General features: G+C 62.8%; 1 protein-coding gene across 1 annotated transcript in view; it reads right to left on the reverse strand.

Moving 5' to 3' along the window:
- Nucleotides 1-255: 255 nt before the first annotated feature.
- Nucleotides 256-27,550, reverse strand: part of LOC116937561 (calcium homeostasis modulator protein 2-like) — a 46,882-nt gene continuing 19,587 nt past the window's right edge. Inside the window, exons 3-6 of the mRNA XM_076056879.1 lie at nt 6,980-7,131; nt 3,671-3,835; nt 2,533-2,685; nt 256-699 (exon numbers count right to left, since the gene is read on the reverse strand). Coding sequence (XP_075912994.1) covers nt 256-699; nt 2,533-2,685; nt 3,671-3,835; nt 6,980-7,131 — 914 coding nt within the window. The remainder of the gene's footprint in view (nt 700-2,532; nt 2,686-3,670; nt 3,836-6,979; nt 7,132-27,550) is intronic.

The following is a 27,550-nucleotide window of genomic DNA, read 5'->3' on the forward strand; positions in this document are numbered from 1 at the left end:
TCACCCACCCACCCACCCACCCACTCACTCACCCACTCACCCACACACTCACCCACCCACTCATCCACCCACCCACCCACCCACTCACCCACCCACCCACCCACCCACCCACTCACCCACCCACTCACCCACTCACCCACCCACCCACCCACCCACCCACTCACTCACTCACTCACCCACCCACCCACTCACTCACCCACTCACCCACCCACTCATTCACCCACCCACCCACTCACCCACCCACCCACCCACCCACTAAAGCGTAGACTCGTTCAGGCGCAAGGCAGCCTTCCCGAGTACCCGGCCTTCCCCGTCAACTTCGTCTGCCACGAGAGGAACCATCTCGGATCCACCACCACCACCACCACCGCCACCACCACCACCACCGCCACCACCACCACCGCCGCGCCTGTCCATCGCCCATCGGTGAAGCGCCGAGTAACTCCAGCTGCCACTACCGGCAGCCACGGTGAACGGTCGCGAGGCCTGCCGCCAGTCGGCCTCGCTGGGCGTGCGGTAGCCGGGGCGGGCAGGCGGAGACGGTGGACCTCCTCCGTCACCACCAGCCTCCTCATCCTCCTCCTCATCCTTCTCGGGGCTCGGCACGGCACGGTAGCCGCCGGGAGAGGCGGCGGAGGCGGTGGTGGCGGTGCCGAGGAAAGCGGCGACGTTCTGCCTGGCCAGATGCAGTGCGTGGGCCTGGCGGGGGGGGGAGGGGTGGGGTGGGTGGGTGGGTGGGTGGGTGAGTGGGTGGGTGAGTGAGTGGGTGAGTGGGTGGGTGGGTGGGTGAGTGAGTGAGTGAGTGGGTGGGTGAGTGAGTGGGTGGGTGGTTGAGTGGGTGGGTGAGTGGGTGGGTGAATGAGTGGGTGGGTGGTTGAGTGGGTGGGTGAGTGGGTGGGTGAATGAGTGGGTGGGTGAGTGAGTGAGTGAGTGGGTGAGTGGTTAGGTGAGTGAGTGAGTGGGTGAGTGAGTGGGTGGGTGGGTGAGTGGGTGTCTCCCGTGTCTCCTCCTGTCTCCCCGTGTCTCTCCATGTCTCCCGGTGTCTACCTGTGCCTCAGCGCTGAAGGTGTCTCTCTCAGACCCCGTGTCTCCCCGTGTCTCTCTCAGACCCCGCGTCTCCCCGTGTCTCTCTCAGACCCCGTGTCTCCCCGTGTCTCTCTCAGCCCCTGTGTCCCCCCGTGTCTCCCCCCATGTCTCCCGGTGTCTACCTGTGCCTCAGCGCTGAAGGTGTCTTTCTAAGACCCTGTCTCTCCCCGTGTCTCTCCCCGTGTCTCTCCCCGTGTCTCTCCCCGTGTCTCCCCGTGTCTCTCCCCGTGTCTCCCCGTGTCTCTCTCAGCCCCTGTGTCTCCCCGTGTCTCCCCCCATGTCTCCCGGTGTCTACCTGTGCCTCAGCGCTGAAGGTGTCTCTCTCCCCGTGTCTCTCCCCCGTGTCTCCACGTGTCTCCCCGTGTCTCTCCCCGTGTCTCCCCGTGTCTCTCTCAGCCCCCGTGTCTCCCCGTGTCTCTCCCCCGTGTCTCCCCGTGTCTCTCCCTGTCTCTCCCCGTGTCTCCCCGTGTCTCCCCGTGTCTCCCCGTGTCTCTCTCAGCCCCCGTGTCTCCCCGTGTCTCCCCGTGTCTCCCCGGTGTCTACCTGTGCCTCAGCGCTGAAGGTGTCTCTCTCAGCCCCCGTGTCTCCCCGTGTCTCTCCCTGTCTCTCCCCGTGTCTCCCCGTGTCTCTCCCCGTGTCTCTCCCTGTCTCTCCCCGTGTCTCCCCGTGTCTCCCCGTGTCTCCCCGGTGTCTACCTGTGCCTCAGCGCTGAAGGTGTCTCTCTCAGCCCCCGTGTCTCCCCGTGTCTCTCCCTGTCTCTCCTCGTGTCTCCCCGTGTCTCCCCGTGTCTCCTCCTGTCTCCCCGTGTCTCTCCCCGTGTCTCCCCGTGTCTCCCCCGTGTCTCCCCGGTGTCTACCTGTGCCTCAGCGCTGAAGGTGTCTCTCTCAGCCCCCGTGTCTCCCCGTGTCTCCCCCCGTGTCTCTCCCCCTGGTGTCTCCCCCTGGTGTCTCCCCGTGTCTCCCCGTGTCTCTCCCCCCCGTGTCTACCTGTGCCTCAGCGCTGAAGGTGTCTTTCTCTCCCCGTGTCTCCCCGTGTCTCCCCGTGTCTCTCCCCGTGTCTCCCCGTGTCTCTCTCAGCCCCCGTGTCTCCCCCCGGTGTCTACCTGTGCCTCAGCGCTGAAGGTGTCTCTCTCAGCCCCCGTGTCTCCCCGTGTCTCTCCCTGTCTCTCCCCGTGTCTCCCCGTGTCTCCCCGTGTCTCCCTGTGTCTCTCTCAGCCCCCGTGTCTCCCCGTGTCTCCCCCGTGTCTCCCCGGTGTCTACCTGTGCCTCAGCGCTGAAGGTGTCTCTCTCAGCCCCCGTGTCTCCCCGTGTCTCTCCCTGTCTCCCCGTGTCTCCCCGTGTCTCCCCGTGTCTCCCCGTGTCTCCCCGTGTCTCCTCCTGTCTCCCCGTGTCTCCTCCTGTCTCCCCGTGTCTCCCCGTGTCTCCCCCGTGTCTCCCCGGTGTCTACCTGTGCCTCAGCGCTGAAGGTGTCTCTCTCAGCCCGCGTGTAAACCCTCCAGTACTGCAGCTGGAGGGACGGCACAGGCGACTGACAGAGAGACATCAGGCGCAGGATGAACGCCACTAGGGCGCTGAGTAGCAGCAGGACCCAGCCCATTACCTGCAACAGTATCAGGGGGTGAGTGGGTGGGTGAGTGGGTGAGTAGGTGGGTGGGTGAGTGAGTGAGTGAGTGGGTGAGTGGGTGAGTGAGTGGGTGGGTGGGTGGGTGAGTGAGTGGGTGGGTGAGTGAGTGAGTGGGTGAGTGAGTGAGTGGGTCAGTGAGTGGGTGAGTGAGTGGGTGGGTGGGTGGGTGAGTGGGTGGGTGGGTGAGTGAGTGGGTGAGTGAGTGGGTGAGTGAGTGGGTGGGTGGGTGAGTGGGTGGGTGAGTGGGTGGGTGGGTGAGTGAGTGAGTGAGTGGGTGGGTGAGTGGGTGAGTGAGTGAGTGAGTGGGTGAGTGAGTGAGTGAGTGACTGACTGACTGAGTGACTAACTGAGTGAGTGACTGACTGAATGACTGAGTGAGTGACTGAGTGACTGAGTGAGCGTGTGAGTGAGTGACTGAGTGACTGACTGACTGACTGAGTGACTAACTGAGTGAGTGACTGAGTGAATGACTGAGTGAGTGACTGAGTGAGCGTGTGACTGAGTGACTACGTGAGTGAGTGAGCCTGTGAGTGAGTGACTAACTGAGTGACTACGTGAGTGAGTGACTGAGTGAGTGAGTGACTGAGTGAGTGAGCGTGTGAGTGAGTGACTGACTGAGTGACTGACTGAGTGAGTGAGTGAGCGTGTGAGTGAGTGACTGAGTGACTACGTGGGTGAGTGAGTGAGTGAATGACTGAGTGGCTGAGTGAGTGAGCGGCTGAATGAGTGACTGACTGAGTGACTGAGTGAGTGACTGAGTGACTGACTAACTGAGTGACTACGTGAGTGAGTGAATGAGCGAGTGAGTGAATGAATGACTGAGTGACTACGTGAGTGAGTGAGTGAGCGTGTGAGCGTGTGAGTGACTAACTGAGTGACTATGTGAGTGACTGAGTGACTGACTAACTGAGTGACTAACTGAGCGAGCGACTGACTGGCTGAACGACTGAGCGAGTTTGACCTCTGACTCGAACTGCATCTTGTCCATGAGCGTGGAGCGAATTTCCCGCTCATCTTCGACGCTGAGCCAGGAGCTGAGCCTGAGCGAGTCGCAGGGAACACGTGCCAGAGACTCACGGGGAAGCAGCTGGCTCACGTTGGGGTGGGCAAACACCCACACGCCACTCTAGACACACACACACACAGTGTGACACACACACAGTGACACACACAGTGACACACACAGTGACACACACAGTGACACACAGTAACACACACAGTGTGACACACACAGTGACACACACACACAGTGACACACACACACAGTGACACACACACAGTGTGACACACACACACAGTGTGACACACACACAGTGACACACACACACAGTGACACACACACACAGTGTGACACACACACAGTGACACACACACACAGTGACACACACACACAGTGTGACACACACACACAGTGTGACACACACACAGTGACACACACACACAGTGTGACACACACACACAGTGTGACACACACACAGTGTGACACACACACACAGTGACACACACAGTGACACACACACACAGTGACACACACAGTGACACACACAGTGACACACACACAGTGACACACACACACAGTGACACACACAGTGACACACACACACAGTGTAACACACACACAGTGACACACACACACAGTGACACACATAGTGACACACACACACAGTGACACACACACAGTGTGACACACACACACAGTGTGACACACACACACAGTGTGACACACACACACAGTGTGACACACACACACAGTGTGACACACACACACAGTGTGACACACACACACAGTGACACACACACACACACAGTGTGACACACGGTGACACACACACAGTGACACACACAGTGACACACACACAGTGTGACACACACACAGTGACACACACACAGTGACACACACACAGTGACACACACACACAGTGACACACACACAGTGACACACACACAGTGACACACACAGTGTGACACACACAGTGACACACACGGTGACACACACACAGTGTGACACACACACACAGTGACACACACACACAGTGACACACACAGTGACACACACAGTGACACACACACACGGTGACACACACACAGTGACACACACACACAGTGACACACACAGTGACACACACACAGTGACACACACACACAGTGACACACACACACAGTGACACACACAGTGACACACACACACAGTGACACACACAGTGACACACACAGTGACACACACAGTGACACACACACACGGTGACACACACACAGTGACACACACACACAGTGACACACACAGTGACACACACACAGTGACACACACACACAGTGACACACACACAGTGACACACACAGTGACACACACACAGTGACACACACACACCGTGACACACACAGTGACACTCACACAGTGACACACACACAGTGACACACACACAGTGACACACACACAGTGACACACACAGTGACACACACAGTGACACACACACAGTGACACACACACAGTGACACACACAGTGACACACACAGTGACACTCACACAGTGACACACACACAGTGACACACACAGTGACACACACACAAAGTGACAAACAGTGACACACACAGTGACACACACACACACACAGTGACACACACACAGTGACACACAACAACAACAACCGCCATTCGCCACTGAGTGGCGGTGACGTCACCACGACGCTTGTGCCAGGCTATGTGCACCCTGAGGCCACGTGAAGTGTCGAACGCCCGCTGGCAGGAGGTCACCGGGCAGACCCAGGTGCCACGGGTCGACTGACTGAGATGACTGGCTGATGCACCACCTGTGCCCCCTACTGTGCCAACCTGCTGTGCTTTAGCCACCCGGCGCTCCGCTCGCTGTTGTGAGCGTCGCTCCTCCGCCTTCCGTTGTTTCTACTACACCCTGAGTCTCCACTACACCCTGAGTCTCCACTACACCCTGAGTCTCTACTACACCCTGAGTCTCTACTACACCCTGAGTCTCTACTACACCCTGAGTCTCTACTACACCCTGAGTCTCTACTAGACCCTGAGTCTCTACTACACCCTGAGTCTCTACTACACCCTGAGTCTCCACTACACCCTGAGTCTCTACAACACCCTGAGTCTCTACTACACCCCGAGTCTCTACTACACCCCGAGTCTCTACTACACCCTGAGTCTCTACTACACCCTGAGTCACCCTGAGTCTCTACTACACCCTGAGTCTCTACTACACCCTGAGTCTCTATTACACCCCGAGTCTCTACTAGACCCTGAGTCTCTACTAGACCCTGAGTCTCTACTACACCCTGAGTCTCTACTAGACCCTGAGTCTCTGCTACACCCTGAGTCTCTACTACACCCTGAGTCTCTACTACACCCTGAGTCTCTACTAGACCCTGAGTCTCTACTACACCCTGAGTCTCTACTAGACCCTGAGTCTCTACTAGACCCTGAGTCTCTACTACACCCTGAGTCTCTACTAGACCCTGAGTCTCTACTAGACCCTGAGTCTCTACTACACCCTGAGTCTCCACTACACCCTGAGTCTCTACTACACCCTGAGTCTCTACTACACCCTGAGTCTCTACTAGACCCTGAGTCTCTACTACACCCTGAGTCTCTACTACACCCTGAGTCTCTACTAGACCCTGAGTCTCTACTACACCCTGAGTCTCCACTACACCCTGAGTCTCTACAACACCCTGAGTCTCTACTACACCCCGAGTCTCTACTACACCCCGAGTCTCTACTACACCCTGAGTCTCTACTACACCCTGAGTCACCCTGAGTCTCTACTACACCCTGAGTCTCTACTACACCCTGAGTCTCTATTACACCCCGAGTCTCTACTAGACCCTGAGTCTCTACTAGACCCTGAGTCTCTACTACACCCTGAGTCTCTGCTACACCCTAAGTCTCTACTACACCCTGAGTCTCTACTACACCCTGAGTCTCTACTACACCCCGAGTCTCTACTACACCCTGAGTCACCCTGAGTCTCTACTACAGCCTGAGTCTCTACTACACCCTGAGTCTCTACTAGACCCTGAGTCTCTACTACACCCTGAGTCTCTACTACACCCTGAGTCTCTACTACACCCTGAGTCTCTATTACACCCCGAGTCTCTACTAGACCCTGAGTCTCTACTAGACCCTGAGTCTCTACTACACCCTGAGTCTCTGCTACACCCCGAGTCTCTGCTACACCCCGAGTCACCCTGAGTCTCTACTACAGCCCGAGTCTCTGCTACACCCCGAGATCCGGACTCCAACCGGTCACCTGGAATTCGCTGGCTCCACATTCGTAGTAGTTCCCGCGGAGGAATGTTGCGACGAGCCACACGACGGGAGCCAGGAGGGAGCGGGAGAGAGCCTGGACACTCAGGACGCAGCAGACGCCAGGGCCGATGGGAACGCTGTTAGTGACACAGCCTGGAACAGACACACACACAGATACACACACAGATACACACACAGATAGACAGATACACACACACACAGATACACACACAGATACACACACAGATAGACAGATACACACAGATACACACACACACAGATATACACACACACAGATACACACACAGATACACACACAGACAGACAGATACACACAGATACACACACACACAGATACACAGATACACACACAGACACACACACAGATACACACACAGATACACACACAGATAGACAGATACACACAGATACACACACACACAGATATACACACACACAGATACACACACAGATACACACACAGACAGACAGATACACACAGATACACACACACACAGATACACAGATACACACACAGATACACACACACACACAGATACACACACAGATACACACACAGATACACACACACACACACAGACAGACAGATACACAGATACACACACACACAGATACACACACAGATACACACACACACAGATACACAGATACACACACACAGACAGATACACACAGATACACACAGATATACACACACACAGACACACACACACACAGATACACACACACAGACAGATACACACACAGATACACACACACAGACAGACACACACAACAACAACAACAACAACCGCCATTCGCCACTAAGTGGCGGTGACGTCACCACGACGCTTGTGCCAGGCTATGTGCACCCTGAGGCCACGTGAAGTGTCGAACGCCCGCTGGCAGGAGATCACGGGGCAGACCCAGCAGGTGCCACGGGTCGACTGACTGAGCTGATGCACCACCTGTGCCCCCTACTGTGCCAACCTGCTGTGCTTTAGCCACCCGGCGCTCCGCTCGTTGTTCTGAGCGTCGCTCCTCCGCCCTCCGTTGTTGTTGGAGGGCGACTGCCTCCAACTGCCCAGTAGCATCCTTCACGAGCCTCCTCCACAGAGGCCGAACTTGACACCGCTGGTACCAGTCATCGGCAAGTCCACTCAGCTCCACGTCCTCCTGTACCACGTCACTCCATCTCTTCTCCAGCCCGTGCCGCGCCCGCTTAGCCCCCTCAATCCGGCCGAACAAAAGCTGTTTCGGCATGCGGTGGCTGGGCATGCGGGCTACATGACCCAGCCATCGCAGCCTTGCCTGCCGGAGGAGCTCACCGATGGGACCCTGCCCAGATCTTTCAAGGATTTGTGAGCTCCTCACACAATCCAGTCTGGTTAAACCCAGGATGGATCGTAGGCAGGCCAGCCTAAATGTTTCTAACCGGCGAAGATGTTCCATTAGGGGGGTCCACGTTTCGCAAGCGTAGAGAAGGGAGGGAATGACCGTGGCCGAGAAGACACAGAGACACAGATACACACACAGATACAGACACACACAGACACAGTCACACACACAGACACACACACGCACGCAGATACACACATAGATACAGACATAGACACAGACACAGACACACACAGACACACAGATACACAGATACACACAGACACAGATACCCACACAGATACACACTCAGACACATATACACACACAGATACAGACATAGACACAGACACACACACACAGACACACAGATACAGACACACGCACAGACACACACACACACACAGATACACAGATACACACACAGACACAGATACACACACAGATACAGATACAGACATAGACAGACACACACACACAGACACACAGATACAGACACACGCACAGACACAAACACAGACACAGATACCCACACAGATGCACACGCAGACACAGATACAGATACACACACAGATACAGACATAGACACACAAACACACACACAGAGGCACACACAGACATAGACACACAGACACACACACACAAACACAGAGACACACACAGATACAGATACACACACAGAGACACACATAGACACACACACACTGAGACATACAACAACCGCCTTGCCTCCATCCCTCCACGGATGTTCGTCTTCGGTGGGGACATAAGTAACCATGACCACCACTCCTCGCCTCCGGTTGATGGGAAGGCGAGCCCAAAGTAGCCTGGGGCTTACAGCTTCCCACACCTCACCGCCACGCTCCCACGCCCCCTTCATACTTTTGTTCAGAAGAAGAGCCACTCCCTGTTGTTTGGCAGTCTGCTGCCCCGAGTAGAGGACTGTCCACCCCTCATGGTGGCAGGAGCCAGAGCCGGTCCACCGGACCTCCTGAATACCGCAGAGATCCAGGCGGTACCGGTCCAGCTCCTGACAGACGAGTGGCAGCCTCTCCACTAAACAAACAGCAGAGCTGGTCCACCGGACCTCCTGAATGCCGCAGAGATCCAGGCGGTACCTGTCCAGCTCCCGACAGAGGAGTGGCAGCCTCTCCTCCTCCACACACAAACACCAGAGCCACCGGTCCACCGGACCTCCTGAACGCCGCAGAGATCCAACCCTATGGGCCGGCGTACCGCTAGCGACACGGGGCTAGTCTACCGCTAGAGACACGGGGCTAGTCTACCGCTAGAGACACGGGGCTAGTCTACCGCTAGCGAGACACGGGGCTGGTCTATCGGTAGCGAGACGGGGCTAGTCTACCGCTAGTGACACGGGGCTAGTCTACCGCTAGAGACACGGGGCTAGTCTACCGCTAGAGACACGGGGCTAGTCTACCGCTAGCGAGACACGGGGCTGGTCTATTGGTAGCGAGACGGGGCTAGTCTACCGCTAGCGACATGGGGCTAGTCTACCGCTAGTGACACGGGGCTAGTCTACCGGCAGCGAGACACGGGGCTAGTCTACCGGCAGCGAGACACGGGGCTAGTCTACCGCTAGCGACACGGGGCGAGTCTACCGGCAGCGAGACACGGGGCTAGTCTACCGCTAGCGACACGGGGCTAGTCTACCGGTAGCGAGACACGGGGCTAGTCTACCGCTAGCGAGACACGGGGCTGGCCTACCGGTAGCGAGACACGGGGCTAGACTACCGGCAGCGAGACACGGGGCTAGTCTACCGGCAGCGAGACACGGGGCTGGTCTACCGGTAGCGAGACACGGGGCTGGTCTACCGGCAGCGAGACACGGGGCTGGTCTACCGGCAGCGAGACACGGGGCTGGTCTACCGGTAGCGAGACACGGGGCTGGTCTACCGGCAGCGAGACACGGGGCTAGTCTACCGCTAGAGACACGGGGCTGGTCTACCGGTAGCGACACGGGGCTAGTCTACCGCTAGCGACACGGGGCTAGACTACCGGCAGCGACACACGGGGCTAGACTACCGGTAGCGAGACACGGGGTTGGTCTACCGGTAGCGAGACACGGGGCTGGTCTACCGGCAGCGAGACACGGGGCTAGTCTACCGCTAGAGACACGGGGCTGGTCTACCGCTAGCGACACGGGGCTAGTCTACCGCTAGCGACACGGGGCTAGTCTACCGGTAGCGACACGGGGCTAGTCTACCGCTAGCGACACGGGGCTAGACTACCGGCAGCGACACACGGGGCTAGACTACCGGTAGCGAGACACGGGGCTAGTCCACCGGTAGCGAGACACGGGGCTAGTCTACCGGCAGCGAGACACGGGGCTAGTCTACCGGCAGCGAGACACGGGGCTGGTCTACCGGCAGTGAGACACGGGGCTAGTCTACCGGCAGCGAGACACGGGGCTAGTCTACCGCTAGCGAGACACGGGGCTAGCCTACCGGCAGCGAGACACGGGGCTAGTCTACCGCTAGCGACACGGCGCTGGTCTACCGGCAGCGAGACACGGGGCTGGTCTACCGGCAGCGAGACACGGGGCTAGACTACCGGCAGCGAGACACGGGGCTAGACTACCGGCAGCGAGACACGGGGCTGGTCTACCGGTAGCGAGACACGGGGCTGGTCTACCGGCAGCGAGACACGGGGCTGGTCTACCGCTAGCGAGACACGGGGCTGGTCTACCGGCAGCGAGACACGGGGCTGGTCTACCGCTAGCGAGACACGGGGCTAGACTACCGCTAGCGAGACACGGGGCTGGTCTACCGGCAGCGAGACACGGGGCTGGTCTACCGGCAGCGAGACACGGGGCTAGTCTACCGCTAGCGAGACACGGGGCTAGACTACCGCTAGCGAGACACGGGGCTAGACTACCGCTAGCGAGACACGGGGCTGGTCTACCGGTAGCGAGACACGGGGCTGGTCTACCGGCAGCGAGACACGGGGCTAGACTACCGGCAGCGAGACACGGGGCTAGACTACCGCTAGCGAGACACGGGGCTGGTCTACCGCTAGCGAGACACGGGGCTGGTCTACCGGCAGCGAGACACGGGGCTGGTCTACCGCTAGCGAGACACGGGGCTAGACTACCGCTAGTGAGACACGGGGCTGGTCTACCGGCAGCGAGACACGGGGCTGGTCTACCGGCAGCGAGACACGGGGCTAGACTACCGCTAGCGAGACACGGGGCTAGTCTACCGCTAGCGAGACACGGGGCTAGACTACCGCTAGCGAGACACGGGGCTAGACTACCGCTAGCGAGACACGGGGCTGGTCTACCGGTAGCGAGACACGGGGCTGGTCTACCGGCAGCGAGACACGGGGCTAGACTACCGGCAGCGAGACACGGGGCTAGTCCACCGGTAGCGAGACACGGGGCTAGTCTACCGGCAGCGAGACACGGGGCTAGTCTACCGGCAGCGAGACACGGGGCTAGTCTACCGGCAGCGAGACACGGGGCTAGTCTACCGCTAGCGAGACACGGGGCTAGCCTACCGGCAGCGAGACACGGGGCTAGTCTACCGCTAGCGACACGGCGCTGGTCTACCGGCAGCGAGACACGGGGCTGGTCTACCGGCAGCGAGACACGGGGCTAGACTACCGGCAGCGAGACACGGGGCTAGACTACCGGCAGCGAGACACGGGGCTGGTCTACCGGTAGCGAGACACGGGGCTGGTCTACCGGCAGCGAGACACGGGGCTGGTCTACCGCTAGCGAGACACGGGGCTGGTCTACCGGCAGCGAGACACGGGGCTGGTCTACCGCTAGCGAGACACGGGGCTAGACTACCGCTAGCGAGACACGGGGCTGGTCTACCGGCAGCGAGACACGGGGCTGGTCTACCGGCAGCGAGACACGGGGCTAGTCTACCGCTAGCGAGACACGGGGCTAGACTACCGCTAGCGAGACACGGGGCTAGACTACCGCTAGCGAGACACGGGGCTGGTCTACCGGTAGCGAGACACGGGGCTGGTCTACCGGCAGCGAGACACGGGGCTAGACTACCGGCAGCGAGACACGGGGCTAGACTACCGCTAGCGAGACACGGGGCTGGTCTACCGCTAGCGAGACACGGGGCTGGTCTACCGGCAGCGAGACACGGGGCTGGTCTACCGCTAGCGAGACACGGGGCTAGACTACCGCTAGTGAGACACGGGGCTGGTCTACCGGCAGCGAGACACGGGGCTGGTCTACCGGCAGCGAGACACGGGGCTAGACTACCGCTAGCGAGACACGGGGCTAGTCTACCGCTAGCGAGACACGGGGCTAGACTACCGCTAGCGAGACACGGGGCTAGACTACCGCTAGCGAGACACGGGGCTGGTCTACCGGTAGCGAGACACGGGGCTGGTCTACCGGCAGCGAGACACGGGGCTAGACTACCGGCAGCGAGACACGGGGCTAGACTACCGCTAGCGAGACACGGGGCTGGTCTACCGCTAGCGAGACACGGGGCTAGTCTACCGCTAGTGAGACGGGGCTAGTCTACCGGCAGCGAGACAAGGGGCTGGTCTACCGGTAGCGAGACACGGGACTTGTCTACCGGCAGCGAGACACAGGGCTAGACTACCGGCAGCGAGACACACGGGGCTAGACTACCGCTAGCGAGACACGGGGCTAGACTACCGCTAGCGAGACACGGGGCTGGTCTACCGGTAGCGAGACACGGGGCTAGTCTACCGGCAGCGAGACACGGGGCTAGTCTACCGGCAGCGAGACACGGGGCTGGTCTACCGGCAGCGAGACACGGGGCTAGTCTACCGCTAGCGACACGGGGCTGGTCTACCGGCAGCGAGACACGGGGCTAGACTACCGGTAGCGAGACACACGGGGCTAGCCTACCGGCAGCGAGACACGGGGCTGGTCTACCGGTAGCGAGACACGGGGCTGGTCTACCGGCAGCGAGACACGGGGCTGGTCTACCGGCAGCGACACGGAGCTGGTCTACCGGTAGCGAGACACGGGGCTAGACTACCGGCAGCGAGACACGGGGCTAGACTACCGGCAGCGAGACACGGGGCTGGTCTACCGGTAGCGAGACACGGGGCTGGTCTACCGGCAGCGAGACACGGGGCTGGTCTACCGCTAGCGAGACACGGGGCTGGTCTACCGGCAGCGAGACACGGGGCTGGTCTACCGCTAGCGAGACACGGGGCTAGACTACCGCTAGCGAGACACGGGGCTGGTCTACCGGCAGCGAGACACGGGGCTGGTCTACCGGCAGCGAGACACGGGGCTAGACTACCGCTAGCGAGACACGGGGATAGTCTACCGCTAGCGAGACATGGGGCTAGACTACCGCTAGCGAGACACGGGGCTAGACTACCGCTAGCGAGACACGGGGCTGGTCTACCGGTAGCGAGACACGGGGCTGGTCTACCGGCAGCGAGACACGGGGCTAGACTACCGGCAGCGAGACACGGGGCTAGACTACCGCTAGCGAGACACGGGGCTGGTCTACCGCTAGCGAGACACGGGGCTGGTCTACCGGCAGCGAGACACGGGGCTGGTCTACCGCTAGCGAGACACGGGGCTAGACTACCGCTAGCGAGACACGGGGCTGGTCTACCGGCAGCGAGACACGGGGCTGGTCTACCGGCAGCGAGACACGGGGCTAGACTACCGCTAGCGAGACACGGGGCTAGTCTACCGCTAGCGAGACACGGGGCTAGACTACCACTAGCGAGACACGGGGCTAGACTACCGCTAGCGAGACACGGGGCTGGTCTACCGGTAGCGAGACACGGGGCTGGTCTACCGGCAGCGAGACACGGGCTAGACTACCGGCAGCGAGACACGGGGCTAGACTACCGCTAGCGAGACACGGGGCTAGTCTACCGCTAGCGAGACGGGGCTAGTCTACCGGCAGCGAGACAAGGGGCTGGTCTACCGGTAGCGAGACACGGGGCTGGTCTACCGACAGCGAGACACAGGGCTAGACTACCGGCAGCGAGACACACGGGGCTAGACTACCGCTAGCGAGACACGGGGCTAGACTACCGCTAGCGAGACACGGGGCTGGTCTACCGGTAGCGAGACACGGGGCTAGTCTACCGCTAGCGACACGGGGCTAGTCTACCGCTAGCGAGACACACGGGGCTAGACTACCGGCAGCGACACGGGGCTGGTCTACCGGTAGCGAGAGACACGGGGCTGGTCTACCGGCAGCGAGAGACACGGGCTGGCCTACCGCTAGCGAGACACGGGGCTAGCCTACCGCTAGCGAGACACGGGGCTAGTCTACCGGCAGCGAGACACGGGGCTAGCCTACCGCTAGCGAGACACACGGGGCTGGTCTACCGCTAGCGAGACACGGGGCTGGTCTACCGGTAGCGAGACACGGGGCTAGACTACCGGTAGCGAGACACGGGGCTGGTCTACCGGCAGCGAGACACGGGGCTAGTCTACCGCTAGCGAGACACGGGGCTGGTCTACCGGCAGTGAGACACGGGGCTGGTCTACCGGTAGCGAGACACGGGGCTGGACTACCGGTAGCGAGACACGGGGCTGGACTACCGGCAGCGAGACACGAGGCTAGTCTACCGGCAGCGAGACACGGGGCTAGCCTACCGGTAACGAGACACGGGGCTAGCCTACCGCTAGCGACACGGGGCTAGTCTACCGCTAGCGAGACACGGGGCTAGTCTACCGGCAGCGAGACACGGGGCTGGTCTACCGGCAGCGAGACACGGGGCTGGTCTACCGGCAGCGAGACACGGGGCTGGTCTACCGGCAGCGAGAGACACGGGGCTGGTCTACCGGCAGCGAGACACGGGGCTGGTCTACCGGCAGCGAGAGACACGGGGCTGGTCTACCGGCAGCGAGACACGGGGCTGGTCTACCGGCAGCGAGAGACACGGGGCTAGTCTACCGCTAGCGAGACACACGGGGCTAGACTACCGGTAGCGAGACACGGGGCTGGTCTACCGGCAGCGAGACACGGGGCTGGTCTACCGGCAGCGAGACACGGGGCTAGTCTACCGCTAGCGACACGGGGCTAGTCTACCGCTAGCGAGACACGGGGCTAGACTACCGCTAGCGAGACACGGGGCTGGTCTACCGGTAGCGAGACACGGGGCTGGTCTACCGGCAGCGAGACACGGGGCTAGACTACCGGCAGCGAGACACGGGGCTAGACTACCGCTAGCGAGACACGGGGCTGGTCTACCGCTAGCGAGACACGGGGCTGGTCTACCGGCAGCGAGACACGGGGCTGGTCTACCGCTAGCGAGACACGGGGCTAGACTACCGCTAGTGAGACACGGGGCTGGTCTACCGGCAGCGAGACACGGGGCTGGTCTACCGGCAGCGAGACACGGGGCTAGACTACCGCTAGCGAGACACGGGGCTAGTCTACCGCTAGCGAGACACGGGGCTAGACTACCGCTAGCGAGACACGGGGCTAGACTACCGCTAGCCAGACACGGGGCTGGTCTACCGGTAGCGAGACACGGGGCTGGTCTACCGGCAGCGAGACACGGGGCTAGACTACCGGCAGCGAGACACGGGGCTAGACTACCGCTAGCGAGACACGGGGCTGGACTACCGCTAGCGAGACACGGGGCTAGTCTACCGCTAGTGAGACGGGGCTAGTCTACCGGCAGCGAGACAAGGGGCTGGTCTACCGGTAGCGAGACACGGGACTTGTCTACCGGCAGCGAGACACAGGGCTAGACTACCGGCAGCGAGACACACGGGGCTAGACTACCGCTAGCGAGACACGGGGCTAGACTACCGCTAGCGAGACACGGGGCTGGTCTACCGGTAGCGAGACACGGGGCTAGTCTACCGGCAGCGAGACACGGGGCTAGTCTACCGGCAGCGAGACACGGGGCTGGTCTACCGGCAGCGAGACACGGGGCTAGTCTACCGCTAGCGACACGGGGCTGGTCTACCGGCAGCGAGACACGGGGCTAGACTACCGGTAGCGAGACACACGGGGCTAGCCTACCGGCAGCGAGACACGGGGCTGGTCTACCGGTAGCGAGACACGGGGCTGGTCTACCGGCAGCGAGACACGGGGCTGGTCTACCGGCAGCGACACGGGGCTGGTCTACCGGTAGCGAGACACGGGGCTAGACTACCGGCAGCGAGACACGGGGCTAGACTACCGGCAGCGAGACACGGGGCTGGTCTACCGGTAGCGAGACACGGGGCTGGTCTACCGGCAGCGAGACACGGGGCTGGTCTACCGCTAGCGAGACACGGGGCTGGTCTACCGGCAGCGAGACACGGGGCTGGTCTACCGCTAGCGAGACACGGGGCTAGACTACCGCTAGCGAGACACGGGGCTGGTCTACCGGCAGCGAGACACGGGGCTGGTCTACCGGCAGCGAGACACGGGGCTAGACTACCGCTAGCGAGACACGGGGCTAGTCTACCGCTAGCGAGACATGGGGCTAGACTACCGCTAGCGAGACACGGGGCTAGACTACCGCTAGCGAGACACGGGGCTGGTCTACCGGTAGCGAGACACGGGGCTGGTCTACCGGCAGCGAGACACGGGGCTAGACTACCGGCAGCGAGACACGGGGCTAGACTACCGCTAGCGAGACACGGGGCTGGTCTACCGCTAGCGAGACACGGGGCTGGTCTACCGGCAGCGAGACACGGGGCTGGTCTACCGCTAGCGAGACACGGGGCTAGACTACCGCTAGCGAGACACGGGGCTGGTCTACCGGCAGCGAGACACGGGGCTGGTCTACCGGCAGCGAGACACGGGGCTAGACTACCGCTAGCGAGACACGGGGCTAGTCTACCGCTAGCGAGACACGGGGCTAGACTACCACTAGCGAGACACGGGGCTAGACTACCGCTAGCGAGACACGGGGCTGGTCTACCGGTAGCGAGACACGGGGCTGGTCTACCGGCAGCGAGACACGGGCTAGACTACCGGCAGCGAGACACGGGGCTAGACTACCGCTAGCGAGACACGGGGCTAGTCTACCGCTAGCGAGACGGGGCTAGTCTACCGGCAGCGAGACAAGGGGCTGGTCTACCGGTAGCGAGACACGGGGCTGGTCTACCGACAGCGAGACACAGGGCTAGACTACCGGCAGCGAGACACACGGGGCTAGACTACCGCTAGCGAGACACGGGGCTAGACTACCGCTAGCGAGACACGGGGCTGGTCTACCGGTAGCGAGACACGGGGCTAGTCTACCGCTAGCGACACGGGGCTAGTCTACCGCTAGCGAGACACACGGGGCTAGACTACCGGCAGCGACACGGGGCTGGTCTACCGGTAGCGAGAGACACGGGGCTGGTCTACCGGCAGCGAGAGACACGGGGCTGGCCTACCGCTAGCGAGACACGGGGCTAGCCTACCGCTAGCGAGACACGGGGCTAGTCTACCGGCAGCGAGACACGGGGCTAGCCTACCGCTAGCGAGACACACGGGGCTGGTCTACCGCTAGCGAGACACGGGGCTGGTCTACCGGTAGCGAGACACGGGGCTAGACTACCGGTAGCGAGACACGGGGCTGGTCTACCGGCAGCGAGACACGGGGCTAGTCTACCGCTAGCGAGACACGGGGCTGGTCTACCGGCAGTGAGACACGGGGCTGGTCTACCGGTAGCGAGACACGGGGCTGGACTACCGGTAGCGAGACACGGGGCTGGACTACCGGCAGCGAGACACGAGGCTAGTCTACCGGCAGCGAGACACGGGGCTAGCCTACCGGTAACGAGACACGGGGCTAGTCTACCGCTAGCGACACAGGGCTAGTCTACCGCTAGCGAGACACGGGGCTAGCCTACCGCTAGCGAGACACGGGGCTAGTCTACTGGCAGCGAGACACGGGGCTAGCCTACCGCTAGCGAGACACACGGGGCTGGTCTACCGCTAGCGAGACACGGGGCTGGTCTACCGGTAGCGAGACACGGGGCTAGACTACCGGTAGCGAGACACGGGGCTGGTCTACCGGCAGCGAGACACGGGGCTAGTCTACCGCTAGCGAGACACGGGGCTGGTCTACCGGCAGTGAGACACGGGGCTGGTCTACCGGTAGCGAGACACGGGGCTGGACTACCGGTAGCGAGACACGGGGCTGGACTACCGGCAGCGAGACACGGGGCTAGTCTACCGGCAGCGAGACACGGGGCTAGCCTACCGGTAACGAGACACGGGGCTAGCCTACCGCTAGCGACACGGGGCTAGTCTACCGCTAGGGAGACACGGGGCTAGTCTACCGGCAGCGAGACACGGGGCTGGTCTACCGGCAGCGAGACACGGGGCTGGTCTACCGGCAGCGAGACACGGGGCTGGTCTACCGCTAGCGAGAGACGGGGCTGGTCTACCGCTAGCGAGACACACGGGGCTAGTCTACCGGCAGCGAGACAAGGGGCTGGTCTACCGGCAGCGAGAGACACGGGGCTGGTCTACCGGCAGCGAGACACGGGGCTGGTCTACCGGCAGCGAGAGACACGGGGCTAGTCTACCGCTATCGAGACACACGGGGCTAGACTACCGGTAGCGAGACACGGGGCTGGTCTACGGGCAGCGAGACACGGGGCTAGTCTACCGCTAGCGAGACACGGGGCTAGCCTACCGCCAGCGAGACACGGGGCTAGTCTACCGCTAGCGACACGGGGCTGGTCTACCGCTAGCGACACGGGGCTGGTCTACCGCTAGCGGCACGGGGCTGTTCTACCGCTAGCGAGACACGGCGCTGGTCTAACGGCAGCGAGACACGGGGCTAGACTACCGCTAGCGACACGGGGCTGGTCTACCGCTAGCGAGACACGGGGCTAGTCTACCGGCAGCGAGACACACGGGGCTAGACTACCGGCAGCGAGACACGGGGCTAGCCTACCGGCAGCGAGACACGGGGCTGGTCTACCGCTAGCGAGACACACGGGGCTGGTCTACCGGCAGCGAGACACGGGGCTGGTCTACCGCTAGCGAGACATGCGGCTAGACTACCGCTAGCGAGACACACGGGGCTGGCCTACCGGCAGCGAGACACGGGGCTGGACTACCGGCAGCGAGACACGGGGCTAGCCTACCGGTAGCGAGACACACGGGGCTAGTCTACTGGTAGTGAGACACGGGGCTAGCCTACCGGCAGCGAGACACGGGGCTAGTCTAATGCTAGCGAGACACGGGGCTGGTCTACCGGCAGCGAGACACGGGGCTGGTCTACCGGCAGCGAGAGACACGGGGCTAGTCTACCGCTAGCGAGACACACGGGGCTAGTCTACCGGTAGTGAGACACGGGGCTAGCCTACCGGCAGCGAGACACGGGGCTAGTCTAATGCTAGCGAGACACGGGGCTGGTCTACCGGCAGCGAGACACGGGGCTGGTCTACCGGCAGCGAGAGACACGGGGCTAGTCTACCGCTAGCGAGACACACGGGGCTAGACTACCGGTAGCGAGACACGGGGCTGGTCTACCGGCAGCGAGACACGGGGCTGGTCTACCGGCAGCGAGACACGGGGCTAGTCTACCGCTAGCGACACGGGGCTAGTCTACCGCTAGCGAGACACGGGGCTAGCCTACCGCTAGCGAGACACGGGGCTAGTCTACTGGCAGCGAGACACGGGGCTAGCCTACCGCTAGCGAGACACACGGGGCTGGTCTACCGCTAGCGAGACACGGGGCTGGTCTACCGGTAGCGAGACACGGGGCTAGACTACCGGTAGCGAGACACGGGGCTGGTCTACCGGCAGCGAGACACGGGGCTAGTCTACCGCTAGCGAGACACGGGGCTGGTCTACCGGCAGTGAGACACGGGGCTGGTCTACCGGTAGCGAGACACGGGGCTGGACTACCGGCAGCGAGACACGGGGCTAGTCTACCGGCAGCGAGACACGGGGCTAGCCTACCGGTAACGAGACACGGGGCTAGCCTACCGCTAGCGACACGGGGCTAGTCTACCGCTAGGGAGACACGGGGCTAGTCTACCGGCAGCGAGACACGGGGCTGGTCTACCGGAAGCGAGACACGGGGCTGGTCTACCGGCAGCGAGACACGGGGCTGGTCTACCGGCAGCGAGAGACACGGGGCTGGTCTACCGGCAGCGAGACACGGGGCTGGTCTACCGGCAGCGAGAGACACGGGGCTAGTCTACCGCTATCGAGACACACGGGGCTAGACTACCGGTAGCGAGACACGGGGCTGGTCTACGGGCAGCGAGACACGGGGCTAGTCTACCGCTAGCGAGACACGGGGCTAGTCTACCGCCAGCGAGACACGGGGCTAGTCTACCGCTAGCGACACGGGGCTGGTCTACCGCTAGCGACACGGGGCTGGTCTACCGCTAGCGGCACGGGGCTGTTCTACCGCTAGCGAGACACACGGCGCTGGTCTAACGGCAGCGAGACACGGGGCTAGACTACCGCTAGCGACACGGGGCTGGTCTACCGCTAGCGAGACACGGGGCTAGTCTACCGGCAGCGAGACACACGGGGCTAGACTACCGGCAGCGAGACACGGGGCTAGCCTACCGGCAGCGAGACACGGGGCTGGTCTACCGCTAGCGAGACACACGGGGCTGGTCTACCGGCAGCGAGACACGGGGCTGGTCTACCGCTAGCGAGACATGCGGCTAGACTACCGCTAGCGAGACACACGGGGCTGGCCTACCGGCAGCGAGACACGGGGCTGGACTACCGGCAGCGAGACACGGGGCTGGACTACCGGCAGCGAGACACGGGGCTAGCCTACCGGTAGCGAGACACACGGGGCTAGTCTACCGGTAGTGAGACACGGGGCTAGCCTACCGGCAGCGAGACACGGGGCTAGTCTAATGCTAGCGAGACACGGGGCTGGTCTACCGGCAGCGAGACACGGGGCTGGTCTACCGCTAGCGAGACACGGGGCTAGTCTACCGCTAGCGAGACACGGGGCTAGCCTACCGGCAGCGAGACACGGGGCTGGACTACCGGTAGTGAGACACGGGGCTGGTCTACCGCTAGCGAGACACGGGGCTGGACTACCGCCAGCGAGACACGGGGCTAGTCTACCGCTAGCGACACGGGGCTGGTCTACCGCTAGCGACACGGGGCTGGTCTACCGCTAGCGGCACGGGGCTGTTCTACCGCTAGCGAGACACACGGCGCTGGTCTACCGGCAGCGAGACACGGGGCTAGACTACCGCTAGCGACACGGGGCTGGTCTACCGCTAGCGAGACACGGGGCTAGTCTACCGGGAGCGAGACACACGGGGCTAGACTACCGGCAGCGAGACACGGGGCTAGCCTACCGGCAGCGAGACACGGGGCTGGTCTACCGCTAGCGAGACACACGGGGCTGGTCTACCAGCAGCGAGACACGGGGCTGGTCTACCGCTAGCGAGACATGGGGCTAGACTACCGCTAGTGAGACACACGGGGCTGGCCTACCGGCAGCGAGACACGGGGCTGGACTACCGGCAGCGAGACACGGGGCTAGCCTACCGGTAGCGAGACACGGGGCTGGTCTACCGGTAGCGAGAAACGGGGTTGGTCTACCGGCAGCGAGAGACACGGGGCTGGCCTACCGCTAGCGAGACACGGGGCTGGTCTACCGCTAGCGAGACACGGGGCTGGTCTACCGGCAGCGACACACACGGGGCTAGTCTACCGGTAGCGAGACACACGGGGCTGGTCTACCGCTAGCGAGACACGGGGCTGGTCTACCGGTAGCGAGACACGGGGCTGGTCTACCGGCAGCGAGACACGGGGCTAGACTACCGGCAGCGAGACACGGGGCTAGACTACCGCTAGCGAGACACGGGGCTGGTCTACCGCTAGCGAGACACGGGGCTAGTCTACCGCTAGTGAGACGGGGCTAGTCTACCGGCAGCGAGACAAGGGGCTGGTCTACCGGTAGCGAGACACGGGGCTGGTCTACCGGCAGCGAGACACAGGGCTAGACTACCGGCAGCGAGACACGGGGCTAGACTACCGCTAGCGAGACACGGGGCTGGTCTACCGCTAGCGAGACACGGGGCTGGTCTACCGGCAGCGAGACACGGGGCTGGTCTACCGCTAGCGAGACACGGGGCTAGACTACCGCTAGCGAGACACGGGGCTGGTCTACCGGCAGCGAGACACGGGGCTGGTCTACCGGCAGCGAGACACGGGGCTAGACTACCGCTAGCGAGACACGGGGCTAGTCTACCGCTAGCGAGACACGGGGCTAGACTACCACTAGCGAGACACGGGGCTAGACTACCGCTAGCGAGACACGGGGCTGGTCTACCGGTAGCGAGACACGGGGCTGGTCTACCGGCAGCGAGACATGGGCTAGACTACCGGCAGCGAGACACGGGGCTAGACTACCGCTAGCGAGACACGGGGCTAGTCTACCGCTAGCGAGACGGGGCTAGTCTACCGGCAGCGAGACAAGGGGCTGGTCTACCGGTAGCGAGACACGGGGCTGGTCTACCGACAGCGAGACACAGGGCTAGACTACCGGCAGCGAGACACACGGGGCTAGACTACCGCTAGCGAGACACGGGGCTAGACTACCGCTAGCGAGACACGGGGCTGGTCTACCGGTAGCGAGACACGGGGCTAGTCTACCGCTAGCGACACGGGGCTAGTCTACCGCTAGCGAGACACACGGGGCTAGACTACCGGCAGCGACACGGGGCTGGTCTACCGGTAGCGAGAGACACGGGGCTGGTCTACCGGCAGCGAGAGACACGGGGCTGGCCTACCGCTAGCGAGACACGGGGCTAGCCTACCGCTAGCGAGACACGGGGCTAGTCTACCGGCAGCGAGACACGGGGCTAGCCTACCGCTAGCGAGACACACGGGGCTGGTCTACCGCTAGCGAGACACGGGGCTGGTCTACCGGTAGCGAGACACGGGGCTAGACTACCGGTAGCGAGACACGGGGCTGGTCTACCGGCAGCGAGACACGGGGCTAGTCTACCGCTAGCGAGACACGGGGCTGGTCTACCGGCAGTGAGACACGGGGCTGGTCTACCGGTAGCGAGACACGGGGCTGGACTACCGGTAGCGAGACACGGGGCTGGACTACCGGCAGCGAGACACGAGGCTAGTCTACCGGCAGCGAGACACGGGGCTAGCCTACCGGTAACGAGACACGGGGCTAGCCTACCGCTAGCGACACGGGGCTAGTCTACCGCTAGCGAGACACGGGGCTAGTCTACCGGCAGCGAGACACGGGGCTGGTCTACCGGCAGCGAGACACGGGGCTGGTCTACCGGCAGCGAGACACGGGGCTGGTCTACCGGCAGCGAGAGACACGGGGCTGGTCTACCGGCAGCGAGACACGGGGCTGGTCTACCGGCAGCGAGAGACACGGGGCTGGTCTACCGGCAGCGAGACACGGGGCTGGTCTACCGGCAGCGAGAGACACGGGGCTAGTCTACCGCTAGCGAGACACACGGGGCTAGACTACCGGTAGCGAGACACGGGGCTGGTCTACCGGCAGCGAGACACGGGGCTGGTCTACCGGCAGCGAGACACGGGGCTAGTCTACCGCTAGCGACACGGGGCTAGTCTACCGCTAGCGAGACACGGGGCTAGCCTACCGCTAGCGAGACACGGGGCTAGTCTACTGGCAGCGAGACACGGGGCTAGCCTACCGCTAGCGAGACACACGGGGCTGGTCTACCGCTAGCGAGACACGGGGCTGGTCTACCGGTAGCGAGACACGGGGCTAGACTACCGGTAGCGAGACACGGGGCTGGTCTACCGGCAGCGAGACACGGGGCTAGTCTACCGCTAGCGAGACACGGGGCTGGTCTACCGGCAGTGATACACGGGGCTGGTCTACCGGTAGCGAGACACGGGGCTGGACTACCGGTAGCGAGACACGGGGCTGGACTACCGGCAGCGAGACACGGGGCTAGTCTACCGGCAGCGAGACACGGGGCTAGCCTACCGGTAACGAGACACGGGGCTAGCCTACCGCTAGCGACACGGGGCTAGTCTACCGCTAGGGAGACACGGGGCTAGTCTACCGGCAGCGAGACACGGGGCTGGTCTACCGGCAGCGAGACACGGGGCTGGTCTACCGGCAGCGAGACACGGGGCTGGTCTACCGGCAGCGAGAGACACGGGGCTGGTCTACCGGCAGCGAGACACGGGGCTGGTCTACCGGCAGCGAGAGACACGGGGCTAGTCTACCGCTATCGAGACACACGGGGCTAGACTACCGGTAGCGAGACACGGGGCTGGTCTACGGGCAGCGAGACACGGGGCTAGTCTACCGCTAGCGAGACACGGGGCTAGCCTACCGCCAGCGAGACACGGGGCTAGTCTACCGCTAGCGACACGGGGCTGGTCTACCGCTAGCGACACGGGGCTGGTCTACCGCTAGCGGCACGGGGCTGTTCTACCGCTAGCGAGACACGGCGCTGGTCTAACGGCAGCGAGACACGGGGCTAGACTACCGCTAGCGACACGGGGCTGGTCTACCGCTAGCGAGACACGGGGCTAGTCTACCGGCAGCGAGACACACGGGGCTAGACTACCGGCAGCGAGACACGGGGCTAGCCTACCGGCAGCGAGACACGGGGCTGGTCTACCGCTAGCGAGACACACGGGGCTGGTCTACCGGCAGCGAGACACGGGGCTGGTCTACCGCTAGCGAGACATGCGGCTAGACTACCGCTAGCGAGACACACGGGGCTGGCCTACCGGCAGCGAGACACGGGGCTGGACTACCGGCAGCGAGACACGGGGCTAGCCTACCGGTAGCGAGACACACGGGGCTAGTCTACCGGTAGTGAGACACGGGGCTAGCCTACCGGCAGCGAGACACGGGGCTAGTCTAATGCTAGCGAGACACGGGGCTGGTCTACCGGCAGCGAGACACGGGGCTGGTCTACCGGCAGCGAGAGACACGGGGCTAGTCTACCGCTAGCGAGACACACGGGGCTAGACTACCGGTAGCGAGACACGGGGCTGGTCTACCGGCAGCGAGACACGGGGCTGGTCTACCGGCAGCGAGACACGGGGCTAGTCTACCGCTAGCGACACGGGGCTAGTCTACCGCTAGCGAGACACGGGGCTAGCCTACCGCTAGCGAGACACGGGGCTAGTCTACTGGCAGCGAGACACGGGGCTAGCCTACCGCTAGCGAGACACACGGGGCTGGTCTACCGCTAGCGAGACACGGGGCTGGTCTACCGGTAGCGAGACACGGGGCTAGACTACCGGTAGCGAGACACGGGGCTGGTCTACCGGCAGCGAGACACGGGGCTAGTCTACCGCTAGCGAGACACGGGGCTGGTCTACCGGGAGTGAGACACGGGGCTGGTCTACCGGTAGCGAGACACGGGGCTGGACTACCGGTAGCGAGACACGGGGCTGGACTACCGGCAGCGAGACACGGGGCTAGTCTACCGGCAGCGAGACACGGGGCTAGCCTACCGGTAACGAGACACGGGGCTAGCCTACCGCTAGCGACACGGGGCTAGTCTACCGCTAGGGAGACACGGGGCTAGTCTACCGGCAGCGAGACACGGGGCTGGTCTACCGGCAGCGAGACACGGGGCTGGTCTACCGGCAGCGAGACACGGGGCTGGTCTACCGGCAGCGAGAGACACGGGGCTGGTCTACCGGCAGCGAGACACGGGGCTGGTCTACCGGCAGCGAGAGACACGGGGCTAGTCTACCGCTATCGAGACACACGGGGCTAGACTACCGGTAGCGAGACACGGGGCTGGTCTACGGGCAGCGAGACACGGGGCTAGTCTACCGCTAGCGAGACACGGGGCTAGTCTACCGCCAGCGAGACACGGGGCTAGTCTACCGCTAGCGACACGGGGCTGGTCTACCGCTAGCGACACGGGGCTGGTCTACCGCTAGCGGCACGGGGCTGTTCTACCGCTAGCGAGACACACGGCGCTGGTCTAACGGCAGCGAGACACGGGGCTAGACTACCGCTAGCGACACGGGGCTGGTCTACCGCTAGCGAGACACGGGGCTAGTCTACCGGCAGCGAGACACACGGGGCTAGACTACCGGCAGCGAGACACGGGGCTAGCCTACCGGCAGCGAGACACGGGGCTGGTCTACCGCTAGCGAGACACACGGGGCTGGTCTACCGGCAGCGAGACACGGGGCTGGTCTACCGCTAGCGAGACATGCGGCTAGACTACCGCTAGCGAGACACACGGGGCTGGCCTACCGGCAGCGAGACACGGGGCTGGACTACCGGCAGCGAGACACGGGGCTGGACTACCGGCAGCGAGACACGGGGCTAGCCTACCGGTAGCGAGACACACGGGGCTAGTCTACCGGTAGTGAGACACGGGGCTAGCCTACCGGCAGCGAGACACGGGGCTAGTCTAATGCTAGCGAGACACGGGGCTGGTCTACCGGCAGCGAGACACGGGGCTGGTCTACCGCTAGCGAGACACGGGGCTAGTCTACCGCTAGCGAGACACGGGGCTAGCCTAACGGCAGCGAGACACGGGGCTGGACTACCGGTAGTGAGACACGGGGCTGGTCTACCGCTAGCGAGACACGGGGCTGGACTACCGCCAGCGAGACACGGGGCTAGTCTACCGCTAGCGACACGGGGCTGGTCTACCGCTAGCGACACGGGGCTGGTCTACCGCTAGCGGCACGGGGCTGTTCTACCGCTAGCGAGACACACGGCGCTGGTCTACCGGCAGCGAGACACGGGGCTAGACTACCGCTAGCGACACGGGGCTGGTCTACCGCTAGCGAGACACGGGGCTAGTCTACCGGGAGCGAGACACACGGGGCTAGACTACCGGCAGCGAGACACGGGGCTAGCCTACCGGCAGCGAGACACGGGGCTGGTCTACCGCTAGCGAGACACACGGGGCTGGTCTACCAGCAGCGAGACACGGGGCTGGTCTACCGCTAGCGAGACATGGGGCTAGACTACCGCTAGTGAGACACACGGGGCTGGCCTACCGGCAGCGAGACACGGGGCTGGACTACCGGCAGCGAGACACGGGGCTAGCCTACCGGTAGCGAGACACGGGGCTGGTCTACCGGTAGCGAGAAACGGGGTTGGTCTACCGGCAGCGAGAGACACGGGGCTGGCCTACCGCTAGCGAGACACGGGGCTGGTCTACCGCTAGCGAGACACGGGGCTGGTCTACCGGCAGCGACACACACGGGGCTAGTCTACCGGTAGCGAGACACACGGGGCTGGTCTACCGCTAGCGAGACACGGGGCTGGTCTACCGGTAGCGAGACACGGGGCTGGTCTACCGGCAGCGAGACACGGG

The sequence above is a fragment of the Petromyzon marinus genome, chromosome 78 (genome assembly GCF_048934315.1).
Source record: "Petromyzon marinus isolate PM22_M1 ecotype Great Lakes invasive population chromosome 78, UKy_Petmar_22M1.pri1.0, whole genome shotgun sequence".
NCBI lineage: Eukaryota > Metazoa > Chordata > Hyperoartia > Petromyzontiformes > Petromyzontidae > Petromyzon > Petromyzon marinus.